This window comes from Dendropsophus ebraccatus, chromosome 6 (assembly GCF_027789765.1).
Source record: "Dendropsophus ebraccatus isolate aDenEbr1 chromosome 6, aDenEbr1.pat, whole genome shotgun sequence".
In the NCBI taxonomy this organism is placed as follows: Eukaryota; Metazoa; Chordata; class Amphibia; order Anura; family Hylidae; genus Dendropsophus; species Dendropsophus ebraccatus.
Window position 1 is genome coordinate 49,764,638 of NC_091459.1, and position 16,028 is coordinate 49,780,665.

General features: G+C 39.8%; 1 protein-coding gene across 5 annotated transcripts in view; it reads left to right on the plus strand.

Moving 5' to 3' along the window:
• Positions 1–16,028, plus strand: part of LAMA2 (laminin subunit alpha 2) — a 524,271-nt gene that overhangs the window by 477,231 nt on the left and 31,012 nt on the right. For all 5 annotated transcript variants that reach the window (XM_069974947.1, XM_069974948.1, XM_069974950.1 and 2 more), the window contains 4 exons: positions 497–673; positions 2,845–2,990; positions 13,574–13,750; positions 15,201–15,345. In XM_069974947.1, the coding sequence (XP_069831048.1) occupies positions 497–673; positions 2,845–2,990; positions 13,574–13,750; positions 15,201–15,345 (645 nt within the window). The remainder of the gene's footprint in view (positions 1–496; positions 674–2,844; positions 2,991–13,573; positions 13,751–15,200; positions 15,346–16,028) is intronic.

Consider the following 16,028-nt stretch of genomic DNA (forward strand, 5'->3'; position numbering starts at 1 on the left):
GGTTTCTGATGGAGGTTGTAAAACAACTTTATTATTGGAAACAAATAATGAGATAACACCGTCATGTAGCCCCACTCCGTATTGTGCAGGACACTGACTATATTTTATAGCCAATGGGTGACTGATACTTGTACAAAGCCACTTAACAGGGGCTACATTACCACTAAGAACAATAATGAATAATAATAACCCCAATCAGCTGTTATCACCTGGGGAAAGCCACATCCAGGTATATAATACCAAATTACATGTTGGCCATTCAACTTATGCATGGATGCATCCTGGTACATAGAGTGGGGTCAGGAGTGGGAAGGGGTCAGCTGTGCAACCATTTCCCTAAGGCCAACCCTGATCATGATTACACAAACGATTAAGGCCCATGGCAGTATGGTTATTACTATTTTATAGGCGGATTTGGCATGACACAGAAATGTGCACAGTTTAAGTTATACTTAATGCTATGTATAAAGGAAGTTATACTTTTTTTCATTGACAGAAAGTGCTTTCGGTCAGTTTTTCAAAGCCTGGTTATGTGGAGGTACCACCAGCATCAATTGACGTTGGGACAGAAATTACATTGTCGTTCAGCACTAAAAATGAGTCTGGAATGATCTTATTTGGCAATGGAGGAGCTCTTATTTCACCTAGAAGAAAAAGGAGACAAAGTGGGCAGGTAAGGTAACAATTCTGTAAGTTTTGTGTTTGAAGAACAAAGTAAGTTATATAGCTATCGTACGGTTATTGATAAACATGTTCTTTCTCCTGTATTTTTAAAAACTCTGTATAATATATATATATATATATTGCACAGGGCAATAAGTGAACATTCATGTTAGTCTTTTGGAAGTGCTGTCTCCTCTTCTATGGGTTGTATTCTTTAGCTGTCTCTCAGGATTCAGACATTAGGGGCATTCATCTAAAGCACTTGTATTTCCTAACATGCACATCAAAAAGGTGCTTAAAATATAATGCTTAAAGAGAATCTGTCAGCACCTGGGCTGGTCCCGAGGTGCTGACAGTGCAGTGAAGGTGTATGTCCCTTAATGTATGTGTTACCTTTCTTTTAGCAATCGGTGCAGTAGTTTTATCTTACTCTTCCATGTAACTTGTAGTGGTGAGGTGTTTGTGCCGCACTTAGGCACGTCTCACCACTTTCTCCTCCCGGTTTGCTGCCCGGCCCGGCCTCCTGCTTCTTGATGACGTTGCTGGCAAGGGCCGCGTGCCGACTTGCCAGTGTGCGCATGCGCCCTGGATCTATTGGGTATGGCGTGCTCCTGCGTCCCGAATCGTGCATGCGCCATAGCGCAGATGAGCGGTGCAACTGTGGGTGCTTGCTGTAGGCCTCCATGCTACAGTGCATGCGCGATTCAGGACGCAGGAGCTTGCATCCCAACAGATCCAGAGCGCATACGCATACTGGCAAGTCGTCGCGCGGCCCTTGCCAGCAACATCATCAAGAAGCAGGAGGCCGGGCCGGGCAGCAAACAGGGAGGAGAAAGTGGTGGCGAGGCGTGCCAAAGTGCGGCACGAACACCTCACCACTGTAAGTTACGGGAAAGAATAAGATAAAACTACTGCACCAAATGGTAAAAGAAAGGTAACACATACATTAAGGGACATACACCTTCACTGCACTGTTGGGACCAGCCCAGGTGCTGACAGATTCCCTTTAAGATGTGACCAGTGCCTGCAGCAGCCATACTATATGAAGCTCCACTGAATCCTGCAGATTCAGCAGAGATCATTCATACTATATGGAAATGTTATACAATTTACAAATATACTTTCTGTTTTAAAAGGATACTCCAGCGCAAAAAAAAAGTCTTTCACTACTTATCAGCCGATATGTGTCTGGATGGAAGTGGTGTGTTCTTTCCAGTCTGACACAGTGCTCTCTGCTGCCACCTCTGTCCATTTCAGGAACTGTCCAGAGTGGAAGAGAGGTTTTTTATGGGGAGTTACTACCTCTCTGGACAGTTCCTATCATGGACAGAGGTGGTAGCAGAGAGTAATGTGTACGACTGGAAAGAATATACAACTTCCTGAAGGACATACAGCAGCTGATAAGTACTGGAAGTAAATTACAAATCTTTAGAACTGTCTGATACTAGTTTATTTGAAATATTTTTTTTCCACTGGATTACTCCTTTAAAAGAGAAAACTCCCCCTTTAAACTCTTTCCGGGACCCATTTTTTCAAAACGCTTGGGGAGGTGGTGGGCGAAAACAATAATATCCACATATCTTCATATCTCCAGCGATTCTATCCACATACCACCACTCTGGTCCTTAGTGTCCAGTCACTTCCTGGTCTTGAGACAGGAATTGGGATGTGGTAAGGGAAGCCATTCAGTGGCTGTAGCAGAGTCCCGCCTCTGACACTCAATGGCTGCCACATCATGTCCCAATTCCAGTCTCATGACCATGAAGTGGCCGGGGAACAAAGTGCTGGAGCTGGGAAAGTAAATAGATGTTGTTGTTTTCACCTACCCCCTCCCCCGGCATTTAGAAAAAATGGGTCCCTGCCAGAGTTCTCTTTTAACTTTTCTTAAAGCTTGCAGTCATTCAAAGGGAATCTTCATTGTAGAGCTACAACCTGTCCTGGCCTTGTGATATTTACCCTTATCAGTACAGTTATCCAAGCTGTGTCTTGTTACTGTCATCAGTATACACTGTCATTTCCTTAACCTTGTCTTATTTCTCTTCCTATACCCTAAATCTTATCGTCGCCTCTAGTTTCTATTTGATCATAATCAAATGCCCCATTTAACATTTTTCTATATTTGAGCAACTTAAAAACAGTGATCTAATTTACTAAATTACCTTTTTTATTTTTATGGTTCAGGCTTTTTATGCCGTTCTGTTAAGGAAAGGAAGATTGGAAGTTTCTGTCCCAGGACCTAAAGAGACACATCGAATAACCATTAGACCTGAGAAAGGAGAATTTCATGACGGCAAAGAACATTCTGTCCGAATAGAAAGATCAAGAAAGTAAGTAATATTGAAATGATATCCTAAAGCTGTTGCAGGTACTAGTGTTAGTCTCATTGGAATATAACATGATTTTCCCTTGGACTGTTAAATTTTATAAAACTCTCTGAAACTTAGACGTAAACATAAAGATTACAGCTCCAGGGTTCTGACGTCATATTTTGCCCTTCCAAGGCAGTATGTTATGGAGTAAAGTATTGTGGTGTGAGTACGTCCTAAATAAATCCCATTAGTAGGATACTTATTTGCTCAATTTGATGTATATATGTCTGCACATACTGTACTAAATGACTGAGGCAAGCAGGATGTAATTCAGCCCTGGTAGAGGAAGGAAGGGCAAACTGTCCAGGGGAAAGAAAAAGCTAGGGAGAGACAGAACAAGGTGTCAGGCCGCACTATCAGAGGAAATAGACCTCCACCCGTGCTGTCCAGTGCAGTATACAGTATGTGCCAGTGGCTGGCAACTGAGGCAGGAGGGACTAAGCCAAGGCATGATTTTCCAACTCCTGTGTGTCCATTAATGAAGATCTTACCACCCACTTCCTCTGTAAATTCCCTCCTAAATGCTACTGCTCCTTTTTGAAGGTCTAGACAAAGCTTGGTCTGCAGGTCAGCAGAATTGGGAGCAACCATCATATCCTGGCTGGTTAAGCTGTGGTTGGTCTGTAAAAAATAAACATAGTGAACTTATTTTATGCCATGTAGAGTTTACTCTAACTTGTTTACCTATAGCCTATTGTCATCTATACTGACCAAATATTATTTTCTGCTCTGAATATTAAATTGACTCGTGGTGCTATGTTACCTTTCTCTGTGAGTGTGCTGCTTATAGTGTATTCAGTGTGCACCAAGCTAGGTGGGGGTTTTCTGAGTCAACCCCTGGCAGAAATGGAGAACCCTCCTGTATACCTCACAAGCTCTTGTGTAGACATAAGGGTTGTTCACCTGCCTCTTCCTATGCCTTTGCATATTAGATAGTACTTGGGTACTTACCCACTTCTTGTCGAGTTTTTCGACTTCTAGAAAATGCCCACCCACTACTGCACCAGGGATTTTCCAAGCTTACATTTCCTTTGCATCGAGATGGCATCTGGAAGTTGCCATTTAACCTCCAGGATGTACACATTCACTCTGTGCCAAGCTCAGTGAATGTGAACTGAGCAGCATACATAAAGTAAATGAATAACTACTTAGAGGTTCATGCTTCTGTACTTTAGTTGCCCTAAACACATTCCTCGAAAATTTGGATTCACACAAACCCTTATTTTTGAGTAAGGGTTGAGTGAAATCTAGTCAGTAAGATAGACTGAACTGAGCAGCACAGTATGTGTTCTATTAAAAATCCTTCTAGCCATGGTTTTGTGCCCTGGGGGAACAGAGGACTGTGGTTCAACTATTCTGTCCTTTACCTATCTATTATGTTTAACCTATAAAGTAGTAGTAAAGGTTATCCGGATGTTGAAAACTGTATCTATGGGACTATACAACTGTATACCTGTATCTCCCCTGGTGTCCCCCCTCTGAATGATCCCACCTCTACTTCCAAGATGGATTTATCTCGGGGGTGACAGCTCGCTCAGCCAATCACAGACTGACAGCGTCTCAGACATTTATTCGGCTTAACGCACTGTCACCCCCAAGGCAAATTTGGAGACCTATAGGACAACACCCAGGGAGGTAGGCATAGCTTCTTTATTTACAGTTTTCCCTCTCTGTATAACCCCTTTAAGACTAGAGCTACTGTACATGGTGATTTATGACAGTGAACAATAAAAAAATTAACAGGTTTGTGTTGCTGCCCACAAGTGGCCAAAGCCACAAACCACACCCTAGTGACTTACATGAGCCATTGTGCCATATAATCTCAGAAGTGCAATAAGCCAGATGAGGGGGACACCACTGCAGACTCTGATTGGCTGTGTGGGCCTGTGACGTCACATACCCAAACCCACAAGTGGCCACACTGCAGGGAGCGGAGTGGCATTATACCAGTGGTGGAATGGAAGCCAGGAAGATAAGTAGTTTTCTTTATCCGCCCCCTCCCCAGGCACATATAAAAAAAGTATCCTGGACAACACCTATAAAGTTTATTAAAGGGCTTGGCATTGTCTTGCAGGGATGCCCCAAAGATTACGTTCTGGGGGCTACTTTGCATATCTCAGCAAAAAGACTTCACTTATTTCGAAAAATTCATCCTATAGCCTTATTCCCACATTCTGTGCACAGTTCACATATATGGATGGTATGGATGGTGCAACGGAATGTGCGGCTGTGTTAGTACAGCACTACGAAGATTAAAACTCTTTCGGACTTCCGATAATCCGTTCCATTGCACACCGTCCGTATATACAGAATGTACATGGAACTTGGAATTTATTTTGTTTTTGTCAGTGCAGATTTTGGTCTTTAAAGCAGAAATAAAATACATAGCAGAAATAGTGACTAATTTACACCTTTTTTTCCCTGGAGAATAATTCTAATAATAGTTATGTTAAAAAATAAAATAAAATCTAACCTGGTCTCATCATTGTGTGCTACCTTTGTTTCCATCTTTCTAAGTTATGCACTGTTCTATGATTTATTTCTTTGTACAGCATGTCAGTTTACATCTTCATTTTATGTGTTTACTGAGCAGCTATTGTTTTATGTTTGAATGTCTGGAACATAGTATGAGTATAGTAGAATGTTATCTTTTTATATTCTATCTTCCATTTTTTTTTTCTTGTGCTGTATCTCTGCAACTAGGTGTTACAAATCTACTTGTCAATAGGGCATGTTTGCTCCTTCATTTGCATGACCTGTGCAGTATGTAGCTTCATGTTAGAAAATAGAGAGCCCATCATTTAACAAGTAGATGCTTAGAAGTTTTAGTTACATGTTCAAAGTAAAAGGACGCATTTTGCCTATTGCCTTCATCAACTGCACAAGGCAGTGTAGTGTAAAAAGGGTATTTCAGCAATCCCAAAAGAAAATGCCCAAAAAGCATATAGGTGCACTCACTGATCCCCCACTAATCATTTGACACCTTTCTTGCTTTTCTATGCTGCTCCTAGACCCAGGTTTAAACTTTTACAAATGATCTGTTTTAACATCATGGCACCGAGCCGGGAAATTACATCTCCCAGCATGCATTGCACCCTCCTTTTCCAAGCTCTTAATCCGCTGCAATACATCCTGATAACCCCCTTCCATACCTGCCCCTACTTGATTGACAGTCAACTACAAGCTGAGCTCCAAGCAGAGTAAGTGATGGGATGGGAGAAAAATCAGGAGCTTGGGAACGCCTATTTGACACATTTCACTTGAGAATAAAAGTATTTTTTTCTACATACTGGAAGCACAGATAGAAATATGAAAGGTACAGTGTGTCTCCTAACCTAACAGTTATCTATGAGTGCCAGCAGTTTGATTTAAAGGCTATGGACACCTTTACATTTATGTATTTAACTTGCATTGCAAATACTTTTACAAATTTGCAAAGGATTTTCATTAAAAAACAAACAAACTACATTTTGGCTTTTGCAGTTTGTGTATATTTATCCAACACAGTCTGCAGCCACCACTCATCTTTTCAGAATACTAATCTGAGCTAAAATCCTATTTTACTAAATTGTTGGACTACTGTGGTGTTGGGTTCTATGAAACGTGATGCATAGCAGCTACTGGGAATGAGATTGTGCTGCAAACCACAGGTGGCTGTAAGTGCTACCAGTAATTCACTTTAAATTGATTCTTAGGGAATATTGGGCTGCTGTCATGGCCACCAATGGATCTCAACTTCATCCTATTCAATTACATTAGGTGCAATGCAGCATGATTGAGGTAGCAGGGACAGTGATGTTTGGCCGTGTGACCCATGTTGTAGGTATATCCCTTTTTTTTATATTTTTGGTCAGAGAGGGTCTACAAAGTAAGCTACTAGACACCTCACCATGTTACGATAGAAACATAGAAACATTGAAGAGTGTCTGCAGAAAAAGACCACTTGTTTCATTTAGTCTGCCCTTTTAGTATTTATTTTCTTATTATCTTAGGATAGATGTATGTTTATCCCAGGCAGGTTTACATTCTGTTATTGTAGATTTACCAACCACATCTGCTGGAAGTTTGTTTCAAGCATCTACTACTCTTTCAGTAAAGTAATATTTTCTCACGTTGCTTCTGATCTTTCCCCTAACTAATCTGACTGTGACACCTTGTTCTTGAGTTCAGTTTTTATCTAAAACATTTCCCTCCTGAACCTTATTTAGTCCTTTAACATATTTAACGTTTTAAATGATGTTCCCCCTTTCCCTTTTTTTCTCCAGACTATAAAGTTTTGTATTTTGTATCCTGTCTTTAGACGTGTTCTAATTCATTAATATCTTTATGTGGGTGAGGTCTCCAGAACTGGACTCAGTATTCTAGATGTGATGTCACTAGAGCTCTTTAAAGTGGCATCACAACCTCCCTCTTTCTGTCAGAAATAACTACCCCTAAATCCTTCTCTTCTAAAGTCTTTGCCTATACAGAACTGCCAATTTGATACTTGGATAGAGGATTCTTCCTCCCATAGTGCATTATTTAACATTTGGAAACATTGAACTTCAGTTTCCATTGTTTAGACCACATATTAAGCAACGTTAAATCATTTTCCATATTACTGACACTTCCAGGAATATCAACCCTATTGCACACTTTTTTTAATCAGAAAATAGACATACCTTACCTACCAAACCTTCTCCTATGTCACCATCCTTACCTACCAAACCTTCTCCTATGTCACCAACCTTACCTACCAAACCTACTCCTATGTCACTAACCTTACTTACCAAACCTTCTACTATGTCACTAACCTTACCTACCAAACCCTCTCCTATGTCACTAACCTTACCTAATGTCACTAACCTTACCTACCAAACCTTTTCCTATGTCACTAACCTTACCTACCAAACCTTCTCCTATGTCACTAACCTTACCTACCAAACCCTTTCCTATGTCACTAACCTTACCTATCAAACCTTCTGCTATGTCACTAACCGTACCTACCAAACATTCTCCTATGTCACAATCCTTACCTACCAAACCTTCTCTCATGTAACTTAAAAACATATTAAAAAGAACAAAACCCAGACCCTTCTGGCCACGACTGGTCTGTGTTCGGAATATTTACCATTAACCATATCCCTCTGATATCTATCCTTCAGCCAACAACAAATCCACTGAACTATCAAGTCCAATTTTCTCTAACTTCTCTATCAGCTCTTAATGAAGAACTGTATTAAAGGCTTTGCTGAAATCCAGATAGGTGATATCGATGACACCACCCTCATTCAGCACTTTTAGTCTGATATGATTAGTCTTTGGATAAGTCTGACATGATCTGCCCACAGTAAAGCCATGCTGGTTTGGGTCCATCACAGGGGCATTGCTAGGGTCCTAAAACATCCAGGGCATGGGCCCCGAGTTGACTTCTGCAGTGACGTTACACACACACACACACATATATATATATATATATATATATATATATATATATATATATATTTATTTTTTTTTTATTTTTTTTTAAACAGACGATCACATAGGCTAGTATTTGAAATTGTGACTCACAGTTGACGTCTTCTCTGATCAGAGTCACTCACATTTCTCTTTCTTTTCCATTTGGCCCCAGCCATAATCCTTCTCTCCAGAATCTGACAGGAAAAACATTTTAGGCTCCTTGCTCCAGCACACACAGTGATTAGGTCTCCTCTGTGCCCTATATGCCCTACCTGTGCTACCTTGTGCCTCCAAATAGTATAGGTTCCCATGCAGCAGTCCTCATGTAGTATATGGCCCCCTGTGCAACACACACTATAAAGTATATGCCCCCCATGCATCAGACCCAATACAGTATATGCCCCCCTCTGCTGTGCAGCATCCCCATATGGAATATCCCCCCTGCTGTGCAACATCACCATATAGAACTTCCCTCCTGCTGTGCAGCATTACCATGTAGAATACCACCTGTTGTGCAGCATTACCATATAGCATACCCCCTGCTGTTCAGCATCCCCATACAGAATACCCCCTGTTGTGCAGCATCCCCTCTGCTGTGCAGCATCCCAATATCGAATAGCTCCCCCTGTTGTGCAGCATCCCCATATAGGATAGCCCCCCCCCCCGTTGTGCCGCATCCCTATATAAAATAGCCCCCCTGCTCAGCATCCTCCCTATATAGAATAGCCCCCCTGCTGTGCAGCATTCCCATATAGAATATCCCCTGCTGTGCACCCAAATACAGTAATAATGCTCCGTTCTGTGCTATCCCACTTTGTTAAATGCCCCTACTGTGCCCCCATATAGTAATTATGTCCCCTGCTTTGCTCCCATATAGTAATGTCTAATGCTGTGCCCACCATATAGTAATAATGTCTCTGCTGTGCACCCAAATATACTAATAGTATATTAGTATACAAATAGTAATACTACCTCCTGCTGTCCCCCTCATATAGTAGTAATATCTCCTGCTGTGCCTCCATATAGTAATAATGTCCCCTGCTGTGCTTCCATATAGTAATAATGTCTCCTGCTGCGCCCCACATAGTAATACTACCTCCTGCTGTGCCCCTCATATAGTAGTAATGTCTCCTGCTGTGCACCCAAATATAGTAATATTGCCCCCTGCTGTGTCCCCTATAGTAAAAATGTCCCCCACTGCTATGTCCCTATGTAGTAATATAGCACCTACTGTACCCACCATGGTAACACACTACCCCCATCTTCCTCCTTCTACACACACACACTACCCCCATCCTCCTACACACACACACACTACCCCCATCCTCCCCATCCTCCTCCTCCTACACATTTTCAGTTAATCCATTATTTTCTTTTTTAGAAGTGTTTCCATTGTTTTTACTACTGCAGATGTTAAGCTAACGTGCCTGTAGTTACTAGGCTCTTCTCTACTACCCTTCTTGTGGATGGATATAACATTGGCTGTTCTCTAATCATCAGGAACATCTCCTGTTAGGAGGTATTGAATATTTTAAGACTGCTGGGGTAGGCTTCATCTGGACCCATCACCTAATTCAATTTTATACGGCTGAACACAGAACAGCATTAAGTAGCTTGCTTTGTAGTATATTTACTTCATCAACTGTAGAAATCATAAGGTAGAATATTTGTAATTAAAACTCCAATTTCAAAATAGTTTCCTTTATGAAAGTACATGCAATAAAAAAAAATAGATCTGTTTGTGTCCATGGCGATTTATATTTTGTTTAAACTAATAAAAAGAATCACCTGTTTATTTTACCATAAAATTGCTGGACAAAACTACAATAATTATACTCCTACTCCCAGTTAAACCTTCTGGTATAACCCCTCCGTCAAGCCTTGAACATTAAATACACAACTTTAATAACCCCATCTTTAATCAGAAAGTAAATATTGTTTTTCTTATGTGTCCTTATCAGAAAAAGGAGCACCCTGTCCTTATTTGTGATTTTAACCCCTAGATGACCCAGGACCTAAACGTCCTGGTGTCGCTAGGGAGTTCAGAGATCTGAACCGCCGTGATCATGGGTGCTATATGCAGCTATCAAATTAGGCATTTAGATGCAGCTATCAAAGTTGACAGCTGCATCTAAATGCTTGCTTTCCCCCATCATTGGTGGTCTAGTGGGGGAGGAGCGATCCCCGCATCTGGTCCGGGCCAGAGTCTGCACCGTAATGGCACTGACTTGGTAATCTATTGCTCTCGGCTACAGCAACCGAGAGCAATAGAACATAGATCTCATTGATAGATCTATTGATATATCTATACTGCATAGATCTCAATGAGAGATCAGATCAGTAATACTAGAAGTCCCCCAGGAGGACTTCTAGTATGTGTGTAAAAAAAAAAAAAAAAATATATATATATATATATATATATATATATAAACCTCTCCTAATTAAAGTTTGAATCACCCTATTTTTCCCATTTTATAGATAAAAAATAAATAAATAAACATATTTGGTAACACCGCCTTCGTATTCGCCTGAACTATTAAATTATCATGCTCCTTATCTCACGGTAAACGATGTAAGAACCAAAAAATTGCAAAGTGCAAAATTGTGCATTTTTGGTCGCATCAAATGTAGAAAAATTGTTATAAAAAGCGATCAAAAACTCGCATATACGCAAAAAAGGAACATGAACACATCATGGCACAAAAAAATGACATCCCACACAGCCCCATAGACCAAAGGATAAAAGCGCTATAAGGATGGCAATAGAGAAATTTTAAGAAACATATATATTTTTAAAATATTTTAAATTTTTTAAAAGCCATTATATAAAATAAAAGTTCTGCATGTTACATATTTTCATAATTGTACTGACTTGAGAAACATATATAACATGTCAGTTTTACCCTAGGACTAATGGTGTAAAAACACCCCCTCCCCCAAATAACAAAAATTGTGGGGGGGGTTCAATTTTACCACACATATAATTTTGTTTCACTGCATATTTTAGGCAAAAATTTAATCTGCCATTGCAAAGTACAATTAGTGGCGCAAACAATAAGGGCTAAACTGGGTCTCTTGGTGGAAAAATGCAAGTGCTATGGCCTTATATACACCAGGAGGAAAAAAACAAAAGCACAAAAATTAAAATTGGCCCGGTCTTCAAAGGGTTAATAGAACAGGGAGCAGCACCTTTACCATCTTCTTATACACAATTGTGTTTGTATTGCTCTCTGAAGTTACCTGTACACTGATTCATTTTGCATCCTGTACACATGTTTTTTTGCTTCCTATCATGTTAATCATCCATGTGTTGATTTGTCATTTAGCTAAAATGAAAGTGTCTCCTTCTTGGAAATTATAACCTGAGCAGATGTGTCCCCCATGCTGTTTTACCACCAAATGTAATCATGTTACGTAAAACCTGTCCTATACCCAAGCCACTTTCTCTGCAGCATTGTGCATGCTAAGCAGACTGAATCAGCATCACATCCATTTCTAAAGCACAGATCACATAATTTGCAGAACATTTTCCCACCAGTAACACTGTGCCGAAAAACAAATCATCGACGGGTTCTCTTACTAATCGTATTAACATACTGTAAATGCTCAGACAAAAAAGGAAAGGTAATTTGTAAAAAACTGATATGAACTGACATACAAGAGCTGAATTTGTGCTCTGGCGCTGTGTTTTCTAATAAATTGTACTGTCTGTAATATATAAAATTCTTTAGTTTTACTAGATATTGGCAGTTCATTGTTAGCTTCAGAAGAGAAGGATTTAGGGGTGGTGATTTCTGACAGCCTCAAAATGTTCCCAGTGCAACCAGGCGGTAGATGTATGCAGGGCTGTATATATAATGGTATGCTGGGCTGTATATATAATGGTATGCTGGGCTGTATAGCTGGAGATATAACCAGTAAGAAGAGGTAGATTGTGATCCCGCTGTATAGGGTTTTAGTGACATCACATCTGGAATACTGTGTCCAGTTCTAGAGACCTCACCTAATAAAAGACAAGATATGAATAGATTAAAATATTTACAGGGACATTATCAGCAGGTTAGAAGACATTCCCACAGCACACAGAACTCTAAGGATGAGGTTAATTTTCTTACCTTCATTCTTAGCACATTTGCGGGAAACCTTTAATATGAAAATAAGGTCAGTTTGGTTGCACAGTTTTGAGTGCACCAATCTAGTAAAGATTTCCATACAGTGCTAAGGAGAAAGGTAAGAATATTTCCTTCATCCTCAGTTTTTTGTGCCCTATGGGAACAGAACAGCAGGTTAGAGCCTTCCAAGCTGCTGTTAGTTTCCCTTAAAATATGTTAAAGGTCTAAATACTGTTTAGGAGAGAAGTGTTTTTATTAAAAAAAAAAACTATGAAACAAGGGTTATTGCACTTGGGGGAGAGATCATTTTACTGAAAATGTAGTAGATGCTTGGAATAAACTTCCAAAGTAGTTGGTTAATCCACAGTGAGCAAATTTAAGCATGTCCGGGATAAACATATATCTATATTAAGATAATATATTTAATATAAGGGTGGACTAAATGGATCAGGTGGTCTTAAAGTGTACCTGTCATCATAAAAAAAACTTTTGACATCTCATAGAGACATAAAAGGCAAAATGTGAAGGAAGTCCTGACACTTGCAGTTTGCTGCAACCTTTTTATTATTTATGTCAGAGAAATGTCAAAAGTTGGAATCAGTCCGCGTCTATGTGTGCAGACCCATACCCATACCAGTCCGCACCCCACTCTGTGTCAGAGAAAGAGTCAGGCTCCATGAAGATTCGGAATGTGACAGAGCCAGTGTCTTCTCCCGCCTCATTCTCACAGTCGGTATGGGTCTGAACACTCAGGCCCGGACCGATCAAAAATTTTGACATATCTCTTTGACATGTCAAAAGTTTTTTATGATGACAGGTACATTTTAAACTGTTGACAATCCTCTATATATCTCGTAGTAGGCTTCGGTGCAGACTGATGAGAATTTGAATAACCCTGGGTTGTGCCTATTGACAAATACAGCTTTACTATATTTGTGTTTCTGTGATATTGGGGTTTACTTGACTCTATGCTTTTATATTTTTTTCCAGCATATTTACAGTGCAAGTCGATGAGGATCGAAGCCAGACGCTAAAACTGCCAGCCAGTCATTCCATAAGTGTGAAAAGACTCTTTGTAGGTGGCATCCCATCTGACGTACAATTTCCCATGTACAAAGGGATACCCGCATTTGATGGATGCATTTGGGACCTATTGATCAATTCAGTGTAAGCTTAATAATACATACATTTTGTACACTGTAATCACCTTATCCTGTTAAACGCGCCTCGTACAGTATTTGTATGAATAAAACATAGAATTAAATGTTATTTTTTTATAGGGTGCTATAGTTTTAAATGAGGTGCACATTTACCAGTGCAGTAATGGTCACCTGCAATTGTTAAATACTCATACAGATTCGTAATACATATATATATATATACACACTTAGGAGTCTTTATATTTTCTCCTCTCCAGCCATGGTTAACTATTTCGCTACCGTGCCAGTAAAAATAATAAACAGCCCATGCTTGCCTGTCTGTGGTTGCTCCCTGTGTTGTCCTTATCATCACAGACAAGATTATTATGAAAGCCGACACAGGAAGATACATAAGATGGGGCCCAGTTTATTGGCAACTTGCAATAAAGACTGGCACAGTTTTAATTGTTATTGAGTAAAGTACATATAGTAATAAGGCCAGGTTTACACTCATACAGTGATCCGTCACAGTAGCAAAGGAACGGAGAGTAATGGATGTTTGAACTGATTCCATTCATTTGAATGGGCAGTTCAAAACATGCGGCGCTTCAACTGTGCGGCCAAATTGCCAGAATATCTGTATTGAGGAACACATCTTGCAGGGCCATAACATCCGGCGTCTCCAACAAAGGATGGTTAATGGAGAAAAAAAATAAAAAAATAAGATACTGGCACAAAAATGATCCTGGACCACCTGTATGGTAACCTGGCCTAATTAGTGTTTATCAAATACTAAAATACTTGAGCGCTTGTTCCTCGAGCCATGCATTAGTCAATGCTTGAGTGCTCAACTCGAGTAACGAACCACATTAAAATTCTAAAGAGACACTGAAATTTAACTGGGTTCCCCCTGTTCGGCAGAGCGGAGGGTGCCTGGTTAACCTATTGCATTTACACGATGCTTGATAGAGCACTATGCTCCACCGAGAATACTCGCTCAGCACTAGTACTAATACTAAGTCACAGTCTTACTGGTCTATTATGCCCATACAGGGCTCGAAACCTAACAGACACAGATGTCAAACATTTAGTAACATGCTCTCAGATGTCCCTTAAGGGAGTGAAGAGGTTTACTGCATGCCATCATATTATTCAATATAATACATTATATAGTGAGCTCATAAGCCACCCCTGCACTGAATTTTGAACCTTGTTTAAAAACTAAAGAACAGAATTGAAACAGAATATAAGGGTGAACATCCGCTCTAAGGTTAGGTTGGTAAAAAAAAATTATGTATGAAACAATGTATGATTGAGTACATTTTATTTCCTTTGTTCTAAGGCTACAATTATTGTAGTTATTATTATGGTACTGAAGGCAATGTAAAACCTAATACAAGACAACCAGGCTGTATGTCATCACTATTTCAGTTTTAATAAAGACTTATATACTTGTATTTGCATTTCTGTCCTATTAGGCCAGTGGACTTTGCACAACCTGTTTCTTTTGAGAATGCAGATATTGGACAATGCCTTCCGCAGGAAGAAGATGAAGACACAGACCAAGATGGTGCTGGTGCCACTAAGTCACCACAGGTCGTTCCTGGCCCTATTCCATCAACTGTAAGTACTAGATTACAATACAATGTAAAGGACATCATTTATAACTTTAGAAACCAATATAGATTTACAGTAAAGATGAACGCAACTCTGGTCCTTCCAAACCTGAGCATGTGGCATTTGATTACCGGTGGATGAACAAGTTGGCTGCAGCCCTAGCGAGTCCTGCAAAACATGGATACAGTCTATACCCTATGGCCGTATCCATATTTTCCAGGCAGCCTTAGGGCTGCATCCAACTTCTTCAGCCACCAATAATTGAATGCAGCATGCTCGAGTTACACTCATGTCTTATATACACTACTGGAGATAATACAACCATAGCATATTCATTTTACACAGTCACTAGGTTTACAATGACATGTATCTGGTTTTACAGTAAAAAAAAAAAAAAGTTACACATATATAGAATATATACAACTAATAAATTATGTTTAGTTAACATAAAATTATTAGGATAAAAGGTTTTTAGTTGACCATGCACCCCAAAATTCTAATGTAAAAAATCTACAGATTATGCCAGCCTGCTTTCTATATGCCTTTATTGCTTGCATGGGAGTGCTGCCATGTAGTAATCCCTAAACAGTGTCCTCTGATGCTATTGCTAAGCAGAATTTATGTCAAAGGAATTTACAGAATCCAAAACAAATAAATATATAGTTTTAAACAAATTAAACCTTTTCATT